Source organism: Phyllostomus hastatus, unplaced genomic scaffold (assembly GCF_019186645.2).
Source record: "Phyllostomus hastatus isolate PE091 unplaced genomic scaffold, TTU_PhHast_1.1 phas_contig_468, whole genome shotgun sequence".
In the NCBI taxonomy this organism is placed as follows: Eukaryota; Metazoa; Chordata; class Mammalia; order Chiroptera; family Phyllostomidae; genus Phyllostomus; species Phyllostomus hastatus.
Window position 1 is genome coordinate 2,805,288 of NW_025333884.1, and position 21,232 is coordinate 2,826,519.

General features: G+C 60.3%; 1 protein-coding gene across 2 annotated transcripts in view; it reads right to left on the reverse strand.

Annotated features, from left to right (window-relative positions):
• Positions 1 to 352: 352 nt before the first annotated feature.
• SYMPK (symplekin scaffold protein) overlaps positions 353 to 21,232 on the reverse strand; it is a 36,293-nt gene continuing 15,413 nt past the window's right edge. Inside the window, exons 10-27 of one of the 2 annotated variants that reach the window (XM_045845117.1) lie at positions 19,644 to 19,798; positions 18,481 to 18,631; positions 15,310 to 15,514; positions 14,389 to 14,539; positions 13,363 to 13,598; positions 12,302 to 12,383; positions 12,017 to 12,130; positions 10,936 to 11,083; positions 9,826 to 9,986; positions 8,286 to 8,394; positions 7,920 to 8,020; positions 7,306 to 7,396; positions 6,237 to 6,338; positions 2,577 to 2,764; positions 1,488 to 1,664; positions 1,222 to 1,317; positions 655 to 996; positions 353 to 507 (exon numbers count right to left, since the gene is read on the reverse strand). In XM_045845117.1, coding sequence (XP_045701073.1) covers positions 358 to 507; positions 655 to 996; positions 1,222 to 1,317; positions 1,488 to 1,664; positions 2,577 to 2,764; positions 6,237 to 6,338; positions 7,306 to 7,396; positions 7,920 to 8,020; positions 8,286 to 8,394; positions 9,826 to 9,986; positions 10,936 to 11,083; positions 12,017 to 12,130; positions 12,302 to 12,383; positions 13,363 to 13,598; positions 14,389 to 14,539; positions 15,310 to 15,514; positions 18,481 to 18,631; positions 19,644 to 19,798 — 2,759 coding nt within the window. In that variant the 3' untranslated portion in view covers positions 353 to 357. Of the gene's footprint in view, positions 508 to 654; positions 997 to 1,221; positions 1,318 to 1,487; positions 1,665 to 2,576; positions 2,765 to 6,236; positions 6,339 to 7,305; positions 7,397 to 7,919; positions 8,021 to 8,285; positions 8,395 to 9,825; positions 9,987 to 10,935; positions 11,084 to 12,016; positions 12,131 to 12,301; positions 12,384 to 13,362; positions 13,602 to 14,388; positions 14,540 to 15,309; positions 15,515 to 18,480; positions 18,632 to 19,643; positions 19,799 to 21,232 lie in introns of both variants that reach the window. The other variant, XM_045845115.1, reaches the window with a different exon arrangement.

Here is a 21,232-nt window from a genome sequence, read left to right on the forward strand (position 1 = left end):
CTTGCAACCAGGCGGACCAGTTGCCTGCCCACACCCGCCTAGTAGCGGCTAGGCCAGCCCTCCTGTTTCTAAGGAGGGAGGGGCGGGCCGTTACCCGTTACCGGGGACGCGAGGCGAGGCACGGGCCAAAGAGCAGGTGCCTGCGCAGGCGCAGCCCCAGGCCCCAGGGGCTCCCAGTGGTCCGCGGGCCCTTCGGCGCGCTCATTCGGTTCCGCGCAGTCCCCTGGCGGACTCGCTGCAGAGATGAGACTACACCCGCACCCTAGACCCACGATGTTTTTTTTCTTTTTAATTTTTTTTTCAAGGCAAAGCACCACCCCGCCCCCCAACCCCCACTCCCCTCCCCACCAAGCCCCGTCAGCTGTTCCCCTTGGTTTCGGGTTCCCCGGTTTCCTCCGCGGCGGAGGTGGCAGCGGGGCTGGGAGTCTTCGCGGTGTCTTCTCCAGCAGGGGTGAGGGTCTGGGGGCTCCTCTCCTCCTTCGACGTCAACCCGCCCACTGCTGCCTCCTGGTGACAGAAGATGGAGCTGCTCTCACCTCCAAGCTTTTGTTCGGGCTGTACCCTCCCCGTCACCCCAGTGTGGGCACAAGACACACACGCATCACCCCGGGGGCCTGGTGCTTTTCTTTGCCGCTCTGAGGTTGTCATCCCTACCTTCGGTAGGGGCCCCTCAAGACTCGAGTCCAGCAGAGCGGCCTCGGTCAGCCCCGAGTCATCATCCATGCTGATGAAGATGGCGGGGGTCTCACACTCAGGCCCCTCCTCCCGGAAATCCATGGCTTCTTCCGGCTGGGGGGCGCCCTGCGGGGGGCCTGGCCTGGCAGAGGACGAGGACGAGGACGAGGAGGGAGGGGCTGCCACGCCCCCAGGCTTCAACTTCTGTTCCTCCTCCAGCTGCCGCTTCAAGGCCTTCTCCTGGGCCAGCCGCAGGCCAATGAGGTCCTGAGGGGGCCGGGGAGCAGGGGCCGGGGCCAGCGCCAGGGGCTCCAGGTCATCCTGGGGGTGGGGAGGGGCACACCGAAGCTCAGGGACAGGCGGGGGTCAGGACCCAGGCTGCTCTCAGAGGACAGCGGGAAGGAGAGAGAGGAGCCACCAGAGGCAGGCCGCAGGACAGGCACTGGGAGTGAGGGGCTGCTGTCCCCCGACCCCGCCCAGCAGGAGCCTGCTGAGGGGACGCAGATGGCTAGGCTGGGTGGGGGGTCCGGGACTGGAGACCCTCACCTCTTCCAGGGGCCCTGCAGGAGGCTCCTTGGCCTCTGGCTCCTGCTTGCCGCTCGCCTCCAGGATGGTCATGATGGAGTTGGGGATGTGTGCTTGCTGCGGGGAAAGTAGGGCGGGTGCTACTGGGAGCTCAGACCCAGATACCCCTCCTGGATAGCCCGGTCCCTGGTTGGCCCCTGACCCTCCAGAACCCTTTCCATTCTCTGGTACTGCAGGGCTCCCCTCTGCCCACCCCAGCCAGCCACCCACCCCACACCTTGGGGTACCTGATGGGGGGTGAAGGAGCGGACATGGGCCAGCAGGGGCTCCCGGAGCTCTGGGCACTTGTCAAAGACAGCACCCAGCTGCTGGGGCGGCAGCTGCAGGATGACCTGGAAGCTCTGGGGCTTGGTGCGTTGGCAGCACTTGATGAAGCCCTCCCACACCTTGGGGTACTTCCACACCTGGATGGGCAGGGAGGGGGCGGGCATAAGGGGCATGCAAGTAGCCACCCGGGAAACTGGGAGGAGGACCTTGCCGAGATGGGGCCTTGCTGGGGCTCAGATCCTTACCATCCCACAGAATCCCCCGGGCTGCATAACCCTGACCTCCCTCCACTCCTTCCAGAGGACCTTCTGACTTTTGCTTCCAGACCCCAAGCAGCTGGGACATGAGGCCAACTTGGGGTGGAGAAAACTGACGATGGCCCTTGCACCGTCAAGGCCAGGATAAGTGTTGAGAGCCTTGTCTCACTTCATTCTCACAGTAGCCTCCAGGGGGCACCATTCACCCTGCTAAGCAGAGAGTCCCAGGGAGATACCGGGGCTTGTCCGGGACCACAGGGGTAACCGTGGGCAGAACCAAGGTTTGACTGCCGTTGGTGTGAATTCACCCTCTAAGCCAGATGCGGTAAGGTGGAAACCTGTGGGCTGAATCCAGTCTGGGGGCCTGTGGATGAGGTTTGTTTTTTGTTTCACCACTGTGTTCCTAAAAATACAGATTTCTAGCTTCTCTTGAAAACCGACCACCTTTCAGGTCTAGGAGGCTCCGTGCCTGCAAGCACAGTGGTGGGAGCCGAGGGCAGCCATGCCTCTCCTGGGAAGTGCACCCTGAAGTCTCCTGCCTGCTCCTACCGCCTAACTGCCCTCACTCATCTTGTCCCACCTTGTGGCTGAATTACAGCCCGTGGAGCACTGCTTTGTCCAGGCCAAGGGCAGGGCACAGGGGCAGGCTGGCCTGGGTGCAGCGTGCCCTCGTCCTGGCTCCCGTGAGGGGTGGGAGGCAGGTGGCCAGGGGAAACCGGGGCTCTGACTCCGGTCTGTCTGCAGTGTCCCACTGCCCTCGGCCTCGGGCCTGGATGGTCAGGGGCAGGTTACCTGCTTCATGATGAGTCGGGACAGGATGTTCATGACGAAGCCCCCCAGGCGGGGGTACATGGTCAGGGACTGGATGACGGTCCTCATGAGCAGCATGGGCAGGGGGCTCTGCTCCATCAGCTGCTGCATCACCACGGCCAGCACCTCCGACGTGTACACGTTCCGCTCCGCAAAGCATAGGTTGGTGGCTGCGAGGAGGCGGAGAGTGGGCCTGTCCTCTTTGCCCGGCCGCCCCCGGGGGGGCGGGAGGTCCACCACCCTGAGAGAGCGTCAGCCCTGCTCTCGGCCCCAGTGCGTGAGACCAGACCCAGCCTGGACTTCCTGAAGCTCCAGGCAAAACAGATGACTTCCCCCACCCAGCAGAGGGTCTCTTTCTGGGGGCAGACTGGCCTGGTCCTTCGAAGGCCTGGTAGCTTGGCCAAGGGAAAAGACACAGCCAGCTCCTGGAAGCCCCTCACTGCACAAGCGGACAGGCTGCAGTCTGTTCTCTTTGGGGACGACCCTTGGAAGGGCTGAGGCGGAGAAGACACTCTGCCAACACCTGGGACCCGTTCTGGTTTGTTCCGGGCAGCATGGCCCCCCCCCCACCACAGCGAGGGCCACCCACCAGCAGGCTGGCCAGGGGACTGCCTACTCTCAACCCTGACCGGGGCCTAAGGACTTGCGTTACTGCCAGCGGACACCACCCAGAGAGCAGTAAGGAAGGGAGGAAGCCTGGGCACATGTGAGCTCCCGGCTCGGCAGCAGCACCCCAAGGAGGGCTGACACAATGCAGACACCTGTGGCCTTGGGGATTGCTCCCTCCGGAGTGGGCTGTGGTACCCCCGAAACCAGTGGGAGAAGCGGTGCTCCAAGCCACTGTGCTAGTGGGGGGACCCCATGAACTGCCTCTAACCACCCTCTTCCCCAAACACCACTGGTCATGTGAGTCTGTCAGCCAGGAAGTCTTTATTGAGCCAGAAGAAAGGCCCCCAAACTTCGAGAGGCTAAAGCAGAACAGGGGTGGGCACCGATGAGGAATGGGGGAGCTCCCGTAGGGAATGGGGAGAGGACGAAGGCACTGCAGGTAGATAGGCAGGGAGGAGGCTGGATGAGGGACAGGGTGGGCACCCAGGCCACAGGGGCAGGAGTGCAGGTGAGGAAAGTGCCGGAGCAGACCTCCCAGACCCTGAGGACATCCCTCCCCCCGCCCTCCCAGGTGGTCCCTGCTCCTGCCTACTCTGTCCCATAGCTTCCAGCGCCAACCCCCTCCCCTACCCTCCCCCTCTATCCACCCTCCATACGGCAGGCGGAAGAGTCTTTGGGAAGCTCAAGATGACCCTGCACCTCCCAGAGGCTCTCAAGAGACCAAGTCCAAACTCCCACTGTGGCCACACTACACGCAGACCCTGGGTGGGCAGGGCCCAGGCACGGTTTTCTCCAGGATACAAGCCATGCAAGCGCATCTCTCGGTCTGTGTCCGTGTTCTCCCTCACCGGGATCGTCTCAACCCTACTTCTCACTGTGGCCTCAGCTCAGGTGTCCCCCCCTCCAGGAAGCCCTCCCTGATGCCCCTCACCAGGGCAGGTTGGGTGGCCCCTCTGGGCTCCCCTTTCCCATCCTGGCTCACTCTGAGTTGTTGCTACCTGAGAAGGGGAGGGACAGGGCTGCCTCTATTCTTACTGTGTCCCTGGCACAGCCCAAACCAGGGCTGAACTGCTGGACTAGAGGGCAGGTCTAGTTACAGAAAAGCTCACCACAGAAAGGGTAGCTTAAGGGGGGAGCGAGCACCAGGAATGACCACTGATGCTATCAGCTACTGGGGATTCCGCTGCTGCGCAACAAAGGACGGGACTTTGGGTCTGGAGCTCACAGTCAAGTGGAGTTACGAGGGCCCAAGTGGACAAAGTGTTCTGGGAACTGACTGGATTGGGTGCTAGGGACCCACAGCTGGCCGGGAGCGTGGCAGCATGGAGGCTACGTGTGGGCCTGGGATGGAGGAGGAAACAGGTGGGGTGCTCAGGCCTAGCTGACATTTCCAGGGGGCGGGGGCTGGCTCCTGGCCACCTGTGTCACCTGCAGCAAGGCCTCTCTCCTCCGGGGCTCTGCTTCTGCCGTGTAAGGTCAGGCACCAAGTCTGGGTCCACAAATGGGCTCAGTGGAGTAGTGGGGTCTGTGAATTCTCTCAGATGTTACACAAAACTGTGTGAATGTATCGTCATTGGGAATGAGCCCATGACTTTCCTGAGATCATCAAAGGAGCCAGGGAGTGTAAAATGACTGCCTCTGAGCCCCGGCTGGTGTGCCTCAGTGGACTGAGCACCAGCCTGTGAATCAAAGGGTCGCTAGTTCAATTCCCAGTCAGGGCACATGCCTGGGTTGCAGGCCAGGTCCCCAGTAAGGGATGCATGAGAAGCAACCACACATTGATGTTTCCCTCTCTTTCTCCCTCCCTTCCCCTCTGTCTAAAAATAAATAAATAAAATCTAAAAAAAAGAAAAAAGAAAAAAAGAAAAAAAAAACCCGTGCCTTGACTCCACACCACCAGACCTTTCGTGAGGGGCTGAACCCAGTCTGAGGGCCTGTGGATGAGGTTTCGTGTCATCACCGTTTCCTAAAAGCCCAGCTTTCTAGCTTCTCTTCAACCCCAAGCCGCCTTCAGCTCCGGGTGCCCCCTGCCTGGGGAGCAGGGGCAGCCACCAGAGGGCTCAGCTCCCCCTCACTTCCAGTGTGGGCTGTAAATGTCATAAGCTCCTCCCTGGACCCCCAAATGTTGCAGAGAGAACCTGCTGGGCAAGGCCCGGCAGTAAGTCACTGGAGAGGCTCATCCAGGCTGGACAGGAAGCTAAAGGGTCAAGGCGAGGAGCCCCCAACCCAGTCTTAAAGGGGATGGGAGGAATCAAAGGACAGCTGTGTTCTGAGCAGAGCAAGTGACAGTGAGGGTGTCTCCCTCCACCTCCGTGGGAAAGCGTGGCTCCAGACCAGAAACCTCCTTGCGGGGAGAGGGGTGGGGGGTGTTGACGTGAGAGAAGGAAGAGGGCTTCCCACGAGTGGGACCGGCAGAACCGGCCGGACTGGGATCCTGTGCCTTCGCTACAGCTGAGGTCCCGTGCAGCCCCGGAGCCTCCCTGGAACCTCATTTCCTCTCTACAGAATGGAAGCCCGCGTACTCACCGGCTGCGGGCAGGGTGACTGGCAGGCTGGCCCGTGAGGCCCCAGGTGAGTACTCAGTGAACAGTGACAGATGCTATCATGAAACCGCTGTGGTGGCGAGCCTGTCCGTTTGTCACTCGCACCCCTTCCCTGCCCTACTCTCCTGTCCCCGCCGGAGCCCGGATGGACTGGCATCTCCTCCTGGCCCGCCAGCCCGGTGCCCTCTGCCCCACCCACCGCACACACTGGGCAGCAGGCTCTGCTGCTCCGCTCCTGGGGCAGGGCAGGGAGGGGTTCCCCCATTTTCTTGAGGACAACTCTGCCAGCACACAGCCTGTGCACTGTTTTCTCAGAGGAAGGGAGGGAGGGAGGGATTAGAACAAGGGTGGGCAGCAGAGTTCTGCATTGGGGGTGTAGGTGGCAGTCGCAGACTTTGCAGATTCCAGTGGGGGTATGTGGGGGGCTCAGGTTCTTCCTGGGTCCACAGAGGCCAGGCCACTTAAGAGGGGCGGGGGGCGGGCACCTCACCTTTGATGATGGACTTCATGTCACACTTCGATGAGTCGATGTTGTGTAATGCAATCAGCAGCTCTCCAGGGTTCAGGGGGGACAGGGCCGAGTTCCCTTCACCTGCAGTGGGGGGTGGGTGGGTGGGGGGAGAAGACAGCATGGAAGCCTGAGAGAGGGCAGAGTTCTCCGGACGGAGGGAGCCGTGAATGAAGTCGCAGTGCCCTCTGCTTCAGTGGGACTGGGGACAAGGGGCCAGAGCAGGGGAGAGAGACTGAGAGCACCGAGAGAGGAGCCCCTCCCTCTCCTCCGCCCTCTCTGGGCGGCACTTGACTGGTCTGGCCCTTTCTCTCCCTCTCCACTAGGCTGTGCGCCCATGAAAGCAGGGCTAGGATGAGCTCCTGGGGTCCCCAGCACAGCGCAGCCACACGTGGGCCTCTGCTGGCCAGGCCGGGCCGGGCCGGGGACAGGCGGTGGGCCTGCAGCGCTGGCGGCTGGGGAAGATGGCACTTGGCACGTGCCGCTTCGGGGTCCCAGGCACCCGTGTGTGTGTGTGTGTGTGTGTGTGTGTGTGTGTGTGAGAGAGAGAGAGAGAGAAATTACCAAGCTGTGTGCAGAACAGCCTCCAACAACTCTAGTTTCAGCCACTGGGGTAGTTTTTCTAAGTTCAAACTTACGTTTGTTTCTTTTTGACGATTATAAAGAAAAGGCCCCCCCACCACAGCTTGAGGGGTTCAGGCCAGAGTGCCTGAGGGAGACCGAGGGTAGCTGGGTCCCCAAAGGGAAGACACAGGTACAGAAGATCAGACCTCAGCTCCACACCTGTGCCCCACTGTGGACGGAGGCTTCATCCCAATGTCACAGGTGGCCTGGGAATTCTGGGACCTATGGTCAGACGCTGCTAAGCGTGGGTCGTAGCCCCAGGGAGACGGAGGAGCCCCCTTCTCCCTAGAGGTGGCACCAGACCCCCCCCAGCATCCCACGCCTCACCTCCGGGGCCCCTTCCTCCTGCCTGACCACCTGAGGGGCCTCCCAGAGGGGCGGAGGCGCAGGGAGCCAGAGGGAGGGGGACATGGTACCTGCCACCTACCGTGCTGGGTGCCCAGCAGGCGGTTGAAAACCTCTTTCACCACAATGGGGTTGAGTTTGATGAGCTTGGGCAGGGCCTGGATCACTTCTTTCTACAGGGGGAGGGCGGGCAAGACAACTTCAGCCTCGAGGAGTCTCTCACTCCCTCCGGCCCCTCAGGGCTGAGCTTTCCCTGCTCAGGCTCACAGGCCCGCAGCCCCAGCCTCACCACTCCCTGTCCGAGCCCCGCCAGGTCACACACCCGGGCCCGCTCACTGACTTCCCTGCAAAGGGAAAGTCTTATCACCCCCTCCCCTCGCCTTTACAAACCAGGAGATAGAGGCGCACTCAAGGCCCCACAGCCCACTGGGAACCAGGTCGGGGGAAACCCGTGCTGGGGGAGGGGGAGGCTCCCTGCATGCCGCGGGCACACCTGCCTGCGTGGGTTCATGAGGTCTCGGGACAGGGGGACTGGGCTCAGAGGGGAGCAGCCTGCCCGAGGTCACAGACGTGGCCAAGGCTGAGCAGACAGTGAGCCCTGGTCTGCCGCGCCCCAGAATGTGTCCAGAGCTGCTGACACGGGTCCCCACCAGCCCCGTCCTTGCCATTGGGGGCCCTGGGTATCCAGGCCCGTACCTTCTCCAGCCCGTTGAGCACGGGAATGAGGAAGCGGACGTCCGGCAGCCGCTTGTGGTACAGGTCTCGGACCCGCTTCACCAGCTCCGGGGAGGGTGGGACTGCGGGTGGACGGAGGAGGCCGGGGCGTTGGGATGGAGAGGAGAGGGGGGAGGGGGACACCGCAGCGAGGTGGTGGTAGGTACGTGGGAGAGGAGGGGAGGACGCTTCATTTCAGAGCAGCACCCCTCAGCCAGACACTGTTCTGGGTGGAGAAACTGAGAGCTGAGGACGGGGCGTGGTGGGGGGTACCCAGCAGCTCAAGCACCCAGGTCCTGGGCAGGGAGCTGGAGGGAAAGGGTGGCAGGTGGGGAGCCCGGGGGGCACCTTTATCTGTGAGGCTGTGCAGGCATCTCGTGACCAGTGTCTCTGCCCCCTTGGGACAGTTTTCCACCAGGAGCAGCAGCTCTGGAGAGTTCATGCCCATTCCTCGGATCTAGAGGCAGAGAGGGACAACAGGGAGGGCCTGAGGGAGTGCGGGGCCACGTGGGAAGGACCGGGGGCGGGGGGGGCGGCGCCAGGGCACAAGCTGGGGAAGCCCACGCGTCAAGGACAGGGCGGCTGGCGGGGGAGGGGGTGCTGGGGCTCTGGGGGAAGGACTGGTGACAGCAGATCTTAGAAGTCCTCGTCACTAGAACCAGAAGTCTGTCAGATGAATGTTAACTAAACTTACACTGCTGTAATCATTTTGTAATATAAACACGTCAAATCGTTATGTCGTATACCTTAAATGAACACAATGTTCTATGTCAATTTCATCTCAGTAAAACCCGGGAGGAGCTGGTGGCAGGGCTCGGAGTGGGGAATCTGGGGAAGGCCGCGGAGGGCTGGAGCAGAAGCATCTGGGTCTCTTCCGCCCAGCCTCACACGGGTGCACCTCCTGCAGCTCTCACGCCTCCGCCAGCACCAGCCTCCTACCTGGCAGGCCGTGTCTTTTCTCTGTGTCGTCTCTACCTAACCTGAACTTGAGAGCCTGGCTGTCCTTCAATTTCTCGATGAAGCGCTTCTCTAGCATTTGACGGCATCGGGACCCCTGCCCACCCCCTTACGTGGCCGCCAGGGCCCAGCTCAGCCATGTGTTCAGAGCAGGGCCGGGCCTGCGGCCTGCCTCCGTGGGCACCCAGCCCGGAGCGGACGGCGCCGTCCTCTGCCCCACAGACATCTACAGCTGCGCGAGGAACCGGCCAGTCTTCGTCCTCGAGGAGCTCATAGTGCAGCGGGCTCACCTCCCGGGTGGGGAGCAGAGTTTGCTTCCTCCTCACAATGAGCCTGTCACCCCATTACAGGGAAGGACATGGTTGGTTCGGGGGGGCAGGTAGGTGGGAATTGAAGATAGCATACTTTCCTTTTAATTATGTTGGAAATTTCCCACAATAAAAAAAAATTCAGGGGTAGAGACAGAAAAAAGTGGTTTCCAATGCAGCTGCAATTGGCAGGACAGACATTCTGCATTTCGGGTCTAGTCCACAGCTGAGTGGCTTCCCGGGCGGGTGGCCCTGTGGCAGCAGAGGCGGGGGGCGGGGGGGGCAGCTCCCGACAGAGCCAGTGACAGATGCTTACAAGGAGCCCCGACTGCAAGCTCAGGGGACACTTTCACGGAAGGGGTGCAGGTTTGCCATGAGAAAGGGAGAGGCAGAGCGTGTGCCCAGGTCTGTCCAGCGCCACTCTCTTGACCGCAGGGCACCCTGCTGTCTTCTCAGCAGCTTGTGGCCGTGTGGGTGACCCACAGACTACAGAGCAGCTCAGCGTGGGAACAGAGTCGGCCTCAGGGCTTAGCTCGGCCGAGGCTGGATGCCAGGGGAGGGGCTGGAGTTGGGGCTCAGCCCTGCCCACGGCGGGCAGGGCCCGGTGAGCTCAGGGGCCTCACCGGCTGTTCGATGACCCTCAGCACCGTCCGCTTGATGTCAGCGATGGCCTCAGTGTACACGGCTGCCAGCTCGTGGATCAGCTTGTGGTTCTGAGGCAGGAGGGCCAGGTAGAGGTACAGACACTGCTTCACCGTCTCGTCAGTCCAGGGCGCGGCCACCTCTGACAGGGCAGGGGACGGGGTCAGGCTGGCTCCACGCCCCTCCCAACCGCTTCCCACCCCTGGTGCCTGTCCCTTCTCGGGGGCCGGGCACAGAAGGGAGCCGGGCCTGGAAGCCACAGGCAGGAAGCCAGTCACCAGGGAAATGGGGTGGGGCCAGCACTGCTCTTTCAGTCTGTAGGGAACTCCCACGGGGTCCCCTCTGCCTGCGGGCACAGGGCAGCCAGGGCTCTGTGCAGCTCTGACCCGGCCCCTGTCCCGCTCAGAGCCCTGTCACCGCCCTGAGCCCTCGGGAACAACTCCGGGCTGGCTCCTCAACTTGTTCTACCTGCCAGGCCCTGGGGTTGTGACCCCTGCCCCTGACCCCTGCTCAGGCCACACTCCACTTCTGACAGACCCCCACGTCGGAGCCTCTGCTCGTGCTGCTCCAGTGCTCGGAAGGCCGCCACCCGGCTCTTTCTTCCCCACCACCTCGTCCCCCGGCCTCCCGAGGCCAGGGCCCCTCCTGGAAGCCCCCCACATCCCAGCCGTGCCTGGGCGCCCGTGCTCCCGGGAGGCCCTGTGCTCCCCTCCACAGCCCGGACCTTCCGACTGCACGGCCTGTTTCTTGGGGCCTGGCTCTCCCTGGCTGCAATTGTGGGGGAAGAGGCCCGCAGCGACCCTGCCGGCCCCTCCCAGAGCCCCATCACTGGCGAGCTCTCCTTGTCCTCCAGCTCAGCGCTGTCCCCTCCTCCAGGACCTGCTCCCTGACTCCTGGGGCTGGGCCAGGCACCCTCGGGGCTCTCGAAGCCCCTTAGTGTCACTGCCCCAGGCCTGCTGCTTCTGGTTATTACCATCTGGCCATGGGCTTCCCCTAGCAGGCTGGCTTTGACCAGCTCTGTGCCCAGGACCCAGCCCAGAGCCTAGGACAGGGCACGTGCTCAACACGCCTCTGACGAATCTGCACCACACCTGTGTCCTTGTCGGCCCCAAACAGCACGGACGGCGGGTTGGGGTGGACCAGCAGCTGCAGGTAGTTCAGGGCAAACTTCTCCACGTACTCGCGCAGCTGCTCCTTCTCATACATGCGCTTGATGAACAGCAGGGCCTGCGAGCGCACCTGAGGAGAGCGATGGCGGGACGCTGGGGCGGGAGGCGGCCGCCCCGCACTCAGCAGCACCGTGGGGACAAGCCCAGCCTGAGAGAGGCCAGGCCCAGCTGCGGCACTTGTGCCCAAGGCCTGTCAGCCACTCAGGGGCCGAGCCACCTCACATCACTTCTTGCCCCGCTTGCTGCGCCCCAACCAGACCGAGCTTTCCTCAGTTCCTCCAAAGCCACGGTCGTCTCCCTGGCCTTGAGACTCGGCCCGGAGGCTCCCACTGCTGGGGCTGCCTGCCACTGGCTGTGTCCTGTCTCACTCAGACGTGCCCTGCGGGGAGTCACAAGGCCAGACGGGCTGGTCTAGGACACCGCTGTGTCCCCAGCAGCACCACAGGGAGGAGCCGCAGTGTGCGGGAGAGTCTGCTGCATGAACGGCCACCACCACCAGGAAAGGAGTGGGCGAGGGGCTGCAGCAGGGACGGGTGTAGGGCCTGCTCCACCCGGAGCACCCGCACCCACTCATATTCCAGGCCTTGGCTCACACACCCCCTCCTCCAGAAGCCCTCCGGCACCATTTGCCACCCACCCCATCACACGGGCCAGGGCTCCCAGCCGTGCACGCTGCCTCGCCTGCACGTCCTCGCTGCCTGCTGACAGCTCGCTCCGCTCCTCCCCTGCTCAGCGCCCCCGCCCTGCCAGTGCCGGCCTTTAGGAGGGCCCACTGGCACGGGTGGGATAGAGCGAGAGCGGTACTGCCCTTCCTGGCTGGGGGAGCGCGTACACATGTGTACAGCCTAAGCAGCTTCGTGACATCGTACGTGGAAAAACAAACACCACCCCAAAACTGCTGCAGCCAGAAGGGCAACTTCCGGGGAGCGTGGCAGAGGCCAGGCTGGCTATTCGGGATAGCGGAAGGGCTGTGTGCGGCCGGGCATGAGGGCGGGGGGGTCACCTTGTCCTTCTCGTGGGAGCTGAGGTCCAGCAGGACATGCAGGTACTGGAACTGGCGGGACGGGCGCTTGAAGATGAGGTCTCGGAGAGTGGACATGCCCAGGTAGGTGCGACTCTGCGGCAGGAGAGGGTGCTGGAGCTCGAGGTGTCGGAGCGAGCCTTTGGGGTGGCTCCCTCGCCTCGCTCAGGTCGGGCACGGTGCCCCCCAGAGCCCCTCCCACAAGGTCCAGGCTGTGTGCCCCTCAGCCCCTGCCGCGGGCCCCTTGACGCTGGGCACCGGCCTCACCTCGTCCTCGCAGTACTTGCGAATCACCTCCAGGGCGCTCTCCGTGATGAGTGGCGCCTCCAACACCACCTTAGTGAAGATCCTGCCGGACAGAGGGACAGGGGCTGGCTGCAGAGAGGACGCCGGCCCCCAGTTCTGCTGGACGGCCAGCTCGCTCAAGCCCAGTTACAGAGCTTGGTGGGGAAAAGAGCAGCGGCCAAACAGGGCCAGCTGGGTGACCTGGGCAGAGACTTTACCAGCTTCTACCCTTTGTCAAGGGGGACTCCCATCTCTGCTCATTTCACACACAAAGGGACGGAAGGATGGGGTGGGTGCTGTTTCACATGTGGCAGCCGTCGGAGTCAGTGCTGGTGGGTGGGGGGCCAGCCATGCAGCGGGGGGGGCTGGGGGGGTGATCCCAGGTACAGAGAGAACAGTAAGTACCAGGCCCTGACCTTGACACGTTCAAGGAACAGAAGACAGAAAGCCAGTGTGGTCATTTAAAGTTTGGGGGCAACAAGGACCAAAGAGGGAAAAAAGGAGGTTAACGAGGTAGGGACTGGACACCAGAGGGTCTCAGGGCATGGGAAGGAGCCTGCAGTTGATCCCAAGAGCAAGGGAAAAGCAAGGAGGGTGTTTCGAGGGGAAGCAACCAGACAGCATTCACACTAGAACCCATCAGCGGGCTGCAGTGTGGAGAACACACAGAGCACCTGGAGGCTGGGAATGGAGAGGAAGGTACAGAACCCGCTCAGGCGAGAGATGGGGGAGAGCAGTCGACGCCCATGACACACCTGGGAGGCAGGCACTGTCGTTTGTAGACGAGAGGACGGAGGCCCAGGGGGTGGGGGCCCAGGCAGTCAGAGAGCACACAGCGGAGCAGCTCGGGCCCCGGGTGGTGACCCCCGGCCCACGCTGGGCTGCTCTGTCCGGGCCTCCAGCCAGTGGGGGTGGAGGGGCAACACAGGAGGGGCCCACAAAGGCTGACGGGTGGTGATAAGTGGGGGGGCGGTCGGGGACCAGGGAGGAAAGGCAGGACACCCGCAGGAGGGAGACTCTCAGGGGCAGGGCCATCCCCTCACCCATCCTTCTGGTCGGGCTTCTCCTGCAGGCCAGAGAGCAGGCGGATGAGGCAGTCCTCGTACTTGTCCAGGGTGCCCGAGGCCCCGGCCGCCAGGTAGGCGTTGTACTCCTGGTAGAGCCAGGCGAAGGCCAGGTCCAGGCGGGCCCGCACATCCTCCAGGATGAAGGCCAGGACCTCGGCCTTCAGGCCCGAGTCAAACTGTGTCACCAGGCTGGCCAGGATCTTGACGCGTGCCTGCTGGGGGAGCGGGCGCAGGTCAGCACGGGGTGGGCAGCCCTGGGCCCTCCGTGAGCGTGCCGTGAAACTCCTCCTGCCCGGGCCCAGAGGACCCCAGGGCAGACCCAGTGTTAAGTGAGGAAGGCAAGCTGAAGGACCTTATGCCCAGCATGTCCCGTTTGTGGGGGAGAAAAATGAAAAAAAAAGAAAAAAAGGGGAAAAAAGCAATCATCACAATAAAACGATGCGTTTCCAGGAGCAGTACTCATACACACGGAGAAAGATCCTGAAGGGCTCCCTACTTTGTATATTGGTCATCTCTAAGGAGGTGAATGGGATACAGATACCTCTGTAGCCTGGAAATAGGTTTTCAACAGAGCACGTTCACATACTATGTGGTTAATTAAAAACAAACTTCAAACAATGAAAAAAAGTCACTCGACTGAGGTTACAATGCCAGCAGGTGGCAGAATCGGGACTTAAGCCAGGTGCGTCTGAATCGACAAAGGGTAAGAGTGAGAGGAACGTGGACCCGCGAGGCAGACGCCGGTGGCCCTCGTGCTGTGGCAGGCTCGCCTGCAGCCAGCCGTGCTGGGTGAGGGCACTCGCGTCTCCTCCCCGCACCGCCGGCGTGGGACTGCTGCCGTCGCCTCTGCCTTCCGCCAGACACAGTGAGGCTGGGAGAAGCGGCTGGCCCGAGGCCCCGTGGCCGGAGAGTGGCCAAGCCGGGAACTGGAGCCACGTCTCTTTGCCGTGAGGTAGGCTCTGGGGAGAGGGATGGGAGGGTGGACTCGGGGGACGGGCGCACCTGGGCCGCCCCGCTGCAGGCCACAGCCTTCTCCGCCCGCAGGATCCGCTTCACAGCGCCCAGCTTCATGGCCTCCACCTGCGCGTCCGTCAGGGGCTTCAGGACATCGCTCAGACGGAAGATTTTCTTGCGCCCGCCGGCACCCGCCAGCCTAGGTGGGAGAGATGGACAAGGAGAGACACTCGGAACATGCTCTCTGGAGCTCTCGCCCACCTGGTGACTCTCCAGGCCGTACAGAGACCCCCATGCTACTGCTCGAATCCCTGTGGCCCTGAGCCACGACAGAGCACAGGGTGATGTGCAGGAAGGGGACACCGTCTCGTTTTTTTGTCAAGGGTGTCTCAGAGGAGCGGCTGCGAGGCGGCACCCAGGGAGCACGGAACTGAATGGAGAGAGGGGATGAGACGCACAAATCCCCGCAGAGAGCAGAGGAAGGGCAAATGCCTTCCGGGAGGGAGACCTGCCGGCTGTCCAAGGGACAGCACGAGGGGGCAGAGGGCCTGGGGGCAGCAGACGGGGCGGAGCCCCGGGAGCAAGCCCGAAGGGGACTGGGGGCAGGGACGGCCGGATCTGGGTCTGGGAGGCAGGTGGTAACCTTAACAGTCACGACCAGCGGCACTTACAGCACGATGGGGACCACGGTCTCTCTCAACCCCGAGAGTTAATCACCTAACTGAGACCGAACTCAATTTCATTCTCTGTTGACCCTGAGAAGCAGACACTGTCATCCCAATTGTACACATTAAGGGAGGTTTTTATGTAAAAGAAACAACTAAGGCTCGGTGGTTACAGTGCTGACTCTGGAGTCAGGAGGAACCTCGTCCAGACCCACCTCTGTCTTTGTGCTCACGCACACACACGCTCACACACACGCACCACACTCGGCCCCCGTCTCATACCAGCACCCGCAGGCGGACTCACCGGGGCTGCGTGACAGGGATGATGGGCTCAGGCCGTCTCTTGGCCTGGGGCGCCTCCTCCTCCAGCGTGGACATGGCGCTCAGGGAGCCCACCACCGAGATGGCCTGGCCCTGCGCTGACAGCCGTCGCTTGATCAGGACGCTCTCGGGCTTCGCCACCTTCTCCTCCTTGGGCTCCTCCTTGGACTGCTTGGTCTGCTCCACACCTGAGGGGGCAGCAATGGGCTCCAGCACATCTGACCCGGCCCCCCCCACGCCCACCCAGGAACCTGCTGCGTCCAGGTGCTCCTCTAAGCCTCGTACACACACAACTCATCTAACCCTGCAAAACATGTTCCTTGCACGAATGGGCCTCTCATCACCATGCGAGGCAACCACCGGGGCTCCAGCCGGAAATACCCCTCGCTGCCAGAGGGGGCATCTCACCGCGTGGCCACTCTGGACGCTGCTGAGCGGCATCCACGGCAGCAGACACACCCTAACACGTGACCTGACAACCCCAGTGCTGGCACGGACTGGAGATGAATGAGGGCACGTCTGCATCAGAACATACACGCGGGACTTCCGGCAAGATGGAGGCACAGGTGGACACACCGTAACTCCACGCACAACCAAGATTAGAACAACAACAATTTAGAGGCAGAATAACACCCAGAACTGACAGAGAATTTATCTGAAAGGAAGTCGAACAGCCAAGAAGTTGAAGTAGACCCGTTCATCCAGACCGGTAGGAGGGGCGGAGACGAGCAGCCCGGTGCAGGTCTCGGCGCGGGGAGGACAGGATGAATTGGGCGCATAAGGCAACCGGGAGCGTGTAAGATCTCAGCGGGTGGACCCCGAGTACGCAAGCGGCAGCTGGCAGACCCAGTGAGGCAGCGACCATGGACCAGGGCAGAACTCGCAACCCAGGATCCCAGAGAAGGGACTGAGATCCCAGGAGAACAGAGCTACTGCCATTGTTCCCTCCTGCCCCCGCCCCCACATACAACGTCACAATCTAGCGACCAGGGTGCCCAGCCCCGGTGAACACCTAAGGCTCCGCCCCTCACTGTAACAGGAGCGACCAGACCAATAAAAACAAAGAGAGGGAGAGGGGGAGGGGGGAGGGGAGGGGGAGGGGGACGGGGAGGCGGGGAGGGAGAGGGAAAGAGACATGTTGCAAACAGAAGAACAGATCAATGCCCCAGGACTCATCCTTTTGAGCAACCAAGAGCTAGCCAGTCTATCACATGCACAGTTCAAAACACTGGTGATCAGGAAGCTCACAGAATTGGTTGATTTTGGGCACAAATTAGATGATAAAATGCAGATTACCTTAAAAGAGATGAAGGAAGATGCAAAGAGAACCAATAGTGATGGGAAGAAAACTGGGACTCAAAACAATAGAGTGGACCAGAAGGAAGAAAAAAACAACCAATCAGGAAAGAATGGAGAAATAAGAATTCAAAAAAAACAAGGAGAAGCTTAGGAACCTCCAGGACATCTTTAAACGTTCCAACATCCGAATTACAGGGGTACCAGAAGGGGAAGAGGAAAAGCAACAGATTGAACACCTATTGGAACAAATACTAAAGGAGAACTTCCCCATTCTGGCAAAGGAAATAGACTTCCAGGAAATCCAGGAAGCTCAGAGAGCCCCAAAGAAGTTAGACCCAAGAAGAAACACACCAAGGCACATCATAACTACATTAACCAAGGTAAAAATGAAGGAGAGAATCCTAGAAGCAGCAAGAGATAAGGGGACAGTCACCTACAAAGGAGTTCCCATCAGACTGTCAGCTGATTTCTCAAGAGACTTTACAGGCAAGAAGGGGCTGGAAAGAAATATTCCAAGTCATGAAAGACAAGGACCTATATCCCAGATTACTCTATCCAGCAAAGCTTTCATTTAGAATGGAAAGGCAGATAAAGTGCTTCTCAGATAAGGTCAAGTTAAAGGAGTTCATCATCACCAAGCCCTTATTTTATGAAATGTTAAAGGGACTTATCTAAGAAAAGAGGATAAAGAAAAAAACATGTATAGTAAAAGGACTGCAAACTCACAATTATTAACAACAACACCTAAAGCAAAACCAAAAGAAACTAAGCAAACAACTAGAATAGGAACAGAACCACAGAAATGGAGATCACATGAAGGGTTAGCAACAGGGGAGTGGGAGGAGGAGAGAGGGGGAAAAGGTACAGAGAATAAGTAGCATAGATGGTAGGTTGAAAATAGATAGGGGGAGGGTAAGAATAGTATGGGAAAGAACTTATGAGTACGACACACGGACATGACTAAAGGGGGGGATATGGGTGGGAGAGGGTGTACAGGGTGGAGGGGAGTGAAGGGGGGAAAATGGGACAATTGTAATAGCATAATCAATAAAATATATTTTAAAAAATTGAAAAAAAAAAAAAAAAGAACACACACACACCAGTGCTCTCTGTGGCTTGTTCACCACGGCCCAGGACCGGAAACCCCCGCAGGTCTGTCCGCAGGGGGCAGATACACAGACAGCGGCCTGGTCGCCTAAGGGAATCAGTCCCGCTGAGCGAGAAGAGATCAACTACTGGTTCCCAGGACCACAGGGAGGAAACTCAGAAACCTCTGCCGAGCAGATGAAGCCAGACTCTCCACGACCCCATTTCTGTGAAGTTCAGGACTGGAAAGGACCCAGTCTACAGAGACAGAGATCAGAACAGCCATGACCTCTGCAGGCAGGACGTGTGAGTGCGGACCAGAAGGGGGCGGATGGAGCCTTGCAGGGCAGTAGAGATGTCTCTCTCCTCACTTTCCCTTCCTCTGGGCAGTGGTCACACTGGTGTGCTCACCACGGTGTGCACTAAGGGTTGTGTGTTTCCCAGCACAAAGTTTGCCCCTCAGTAGCACCGCTGAAATAGGGAAACACCTGAGGCTCAGAGAGGTTAAGAACCTTGGCCAAAGTCACACAGCTATGGACTGGCTGGGACAGTCTTGTCCAACGCAGACCTCAAAGCTAGGGCTGTTGGATCTCAAAGCCCAGGGCCTGAAGTACTGAGTGCTCAAAAGACCTACTATGGGGTCTGTGATTATGGGGTCGCATCTCACAGGATCTTCATCTGCACCAGCACGAGGAGGGGCTCTTCCAGGAAGGAGACCAGCAGGCACCGCGCCAGCCATGAGTCTGGGTTAGCTCCTTGTGACACTCACCGGGCCCCAGTCCCGCGGCCGTCATCTGTGTGGCCATGAGCCGGGCCAGGTGCTTGATCTGGGCTTCGGTGCCCGCGGACTCCACCGGGGTGTAGATAGCTTGGAAGGAGGCAGGCATGGTCTCCGGCAGGTACACCATGCTGATGAGGACCTGCAGGATGCCCGGGAAGAGTGGCCCCTCCTTACTCACCGAGTGAGGCTCCAAGCCCAGCCCACGGGGGACGTGGCAGTGACTCAGACAGACCCGGGCCTGCTCTCCTGGGGCTCAGAGCCCTGGGGAAGGCCAAGGGAAAAGGAGGCGAGATGCCGTGTGGTGCACATTGCGGAAGGAAAAGGGGGGAGGACTGGGGCCACGTCAAAGAGCTTAATGCCCAGGTTTCTGGCTTGGAAACTAGGAGGCCGGTGTGCCAAACACTCAGGAGGGGCCACGGGCCTCAGCAGATTGTAGAGAGAGATTTCATGAGTTTGGTGATGGTGTGTGGAGTGTGAGGCGCCTGCAGGACATCCAGGAGAGAAAGACGCAGGAGGCGGCTGCGTACCAGGCCCGGGGCTCAGCAGAGCGCGCTGAGCTGGACAGAGAGCTCCTCCTCAGCGCCCTCCCGAAAGACGTTCCACTCCATTCACGCAACAACCAAGGCCTGGGCGTCCTCCAGGCCGAGGGTGACCGCTGTCCAGTGTGGCAAAGCGCCCAAGAGAAAGGTCCGGGTGCTGCTGCAGTTGGGGGACTGACGTGAGACCTGCCCACCCCAACCAACCCAAACCAGCAGCTCTCTCTGCGGAGCAGGTATCTCCGAGAATCCGAGGAAAATGTGGGCCATCCCGCCCCCCCACCCCCTAGTGCTAACCCCACACCACTCAGCACACAGGCCGTGGGCTCCCACCCCCTTCAAAGGACAGCGGAGAGTGAGAGGGTTTGGGTGGAAACTCGGATCACCTAAAGCGGGACTGTAAGGGGTACTGACAAGTGACCCCCTGCCGGAGTAAAAATCGGACAGGTCCAGCCGAGGGTAGCCGGCCCCGAGGCCCACACCTTCTCCAATGAGAGCAGAGAGAAGCTTCAGGCCTGGGGTGACCAGCAGAGGTGAAGAGCGTGGAGCGGAGACAGGCGAGGGGCGACGACCCTTCCTCCCGGCCCCGCGGGGACGGGCCCCAGCCCTGCTCACCAGATTGGCCACGTTGTCAGGCGTCAGCAGAGGCTGCAGGAACTCGGCTGTGATGTCCGTGTCCGACTGGCCTGAGATCTGGGCAGAGGCCTTCGAGGTCCCCGATGGGCCTGGCTCCAAGTCCTTGTCCTCATCATCTTCCCCCAGGTTGGGCTCTGGGAGAGGGAAGGAGACGAGATGCTGGCCCCAGAGAGGCAGCAGGTCCTCCCTCCTCATAGGGGCCCAGCGGCCCGCCCATGGCAGCCGCAGCCAACAGGAGCGGTGCAGTGGATGGAGACCGGGCTGTACGTCTGGCTTTGCCCACAAAGAGCCACATGCCCCTGGGGACCACCTGCCTCTTTCTGGGCCTCAGTCCTCAGCTGGGAAGTGGGAGTAAGCCACAGCGGTCCGACCGATCACGCCAACCTCCAAGGAGATGGAAAGGTTAGCTAACAATTTCCAGGACTTTAACTGTTTAAAAGCCGCTATCTTTGAAACAGCGCTCAACTCCACAAGGTCCATGGAAATGTAGGAGCAACCTAATCAGAGCATTTTGCCTCTGTGATCGACAAAAACGAAAAAGGCTCGGAGTCCTGGATGTTAGTAGGGGTGTGGGGTGAGAGAAATGTAAACTGGTACAGCCCTTTGGAAGGGCAGTTTGCTAGAAGGTCCAAATTTTATATTTTTAAAAGATTTTATTTATTTATTTTTAGAGAGGGGAAGGGAGGGAGAGAGGGAGAGAAACATCAATATGTGGTTGTTTCTCGTGCGCCCCCTACCGGGGGTGGGGGGTCCTGGCCTGAAACCCAGGCATGTGCCCTGACTGGGAATTGAACCGTCGACCCTCTGGTTTGCAGTCCCACACTCAATCCACTGAGCCACACCAGCCAGGGCCTAGCAGGTCAGAATTTTAAATGTGCACACTTCTTCAACAGAGCAATTCCACTTCTAGTACCTGCTCTACCAACTCATGGCTGCACCTAAGGTGCAGTGTGCGGAGGACTCGCTGCGGCGCCGACTGCACAGAGGGTGGGACGCGGTCTCCATCAGCCCGAGCAGGCCGGCGGAATGCAAGCGCAGCGGCCATAGCTCAAGGGGAAAAAAGCCAAGTGTCTGAACCTTAGTGAAGAAGCTTTTATGAACAATCATGTTCCTTGAAGCTGTAGTTATAAAAATGGAGAAGGTGAAACGTTCACTTGGGTGACGATTTAATTCATGGCAAACACAAGATGAAATGTTATGAAGTCTCTATAAAAAGTTTGCAGCACTGCGTTAACCAGGGGCATATGCAGTTCCGTTATGGAAGAGTGGACAGCCCAACAGAAGGGGCACCTCACAGACATGCACATGGCTGACACACGTGAAATGGTGTGGGGCCCGACTCCGACACATGCACGAGAGCAAACACGCCTCCAACACGGTATGTGCCCAGAGCGCTTACAGAATGTCCAGGGCTGGTGAGAGTGGAGTGTGTGAGCCCTGGTGCAGTCTTCCGGGGAAAATTTTGGCAATAGCCGTTAAGAACTTAAATGCACCCAGTGGCAATGGGCACATTCAGTGTTCAGACTTGATATCTGAAACTACCCGCTGCTTACAAGAAACCAGGGCTC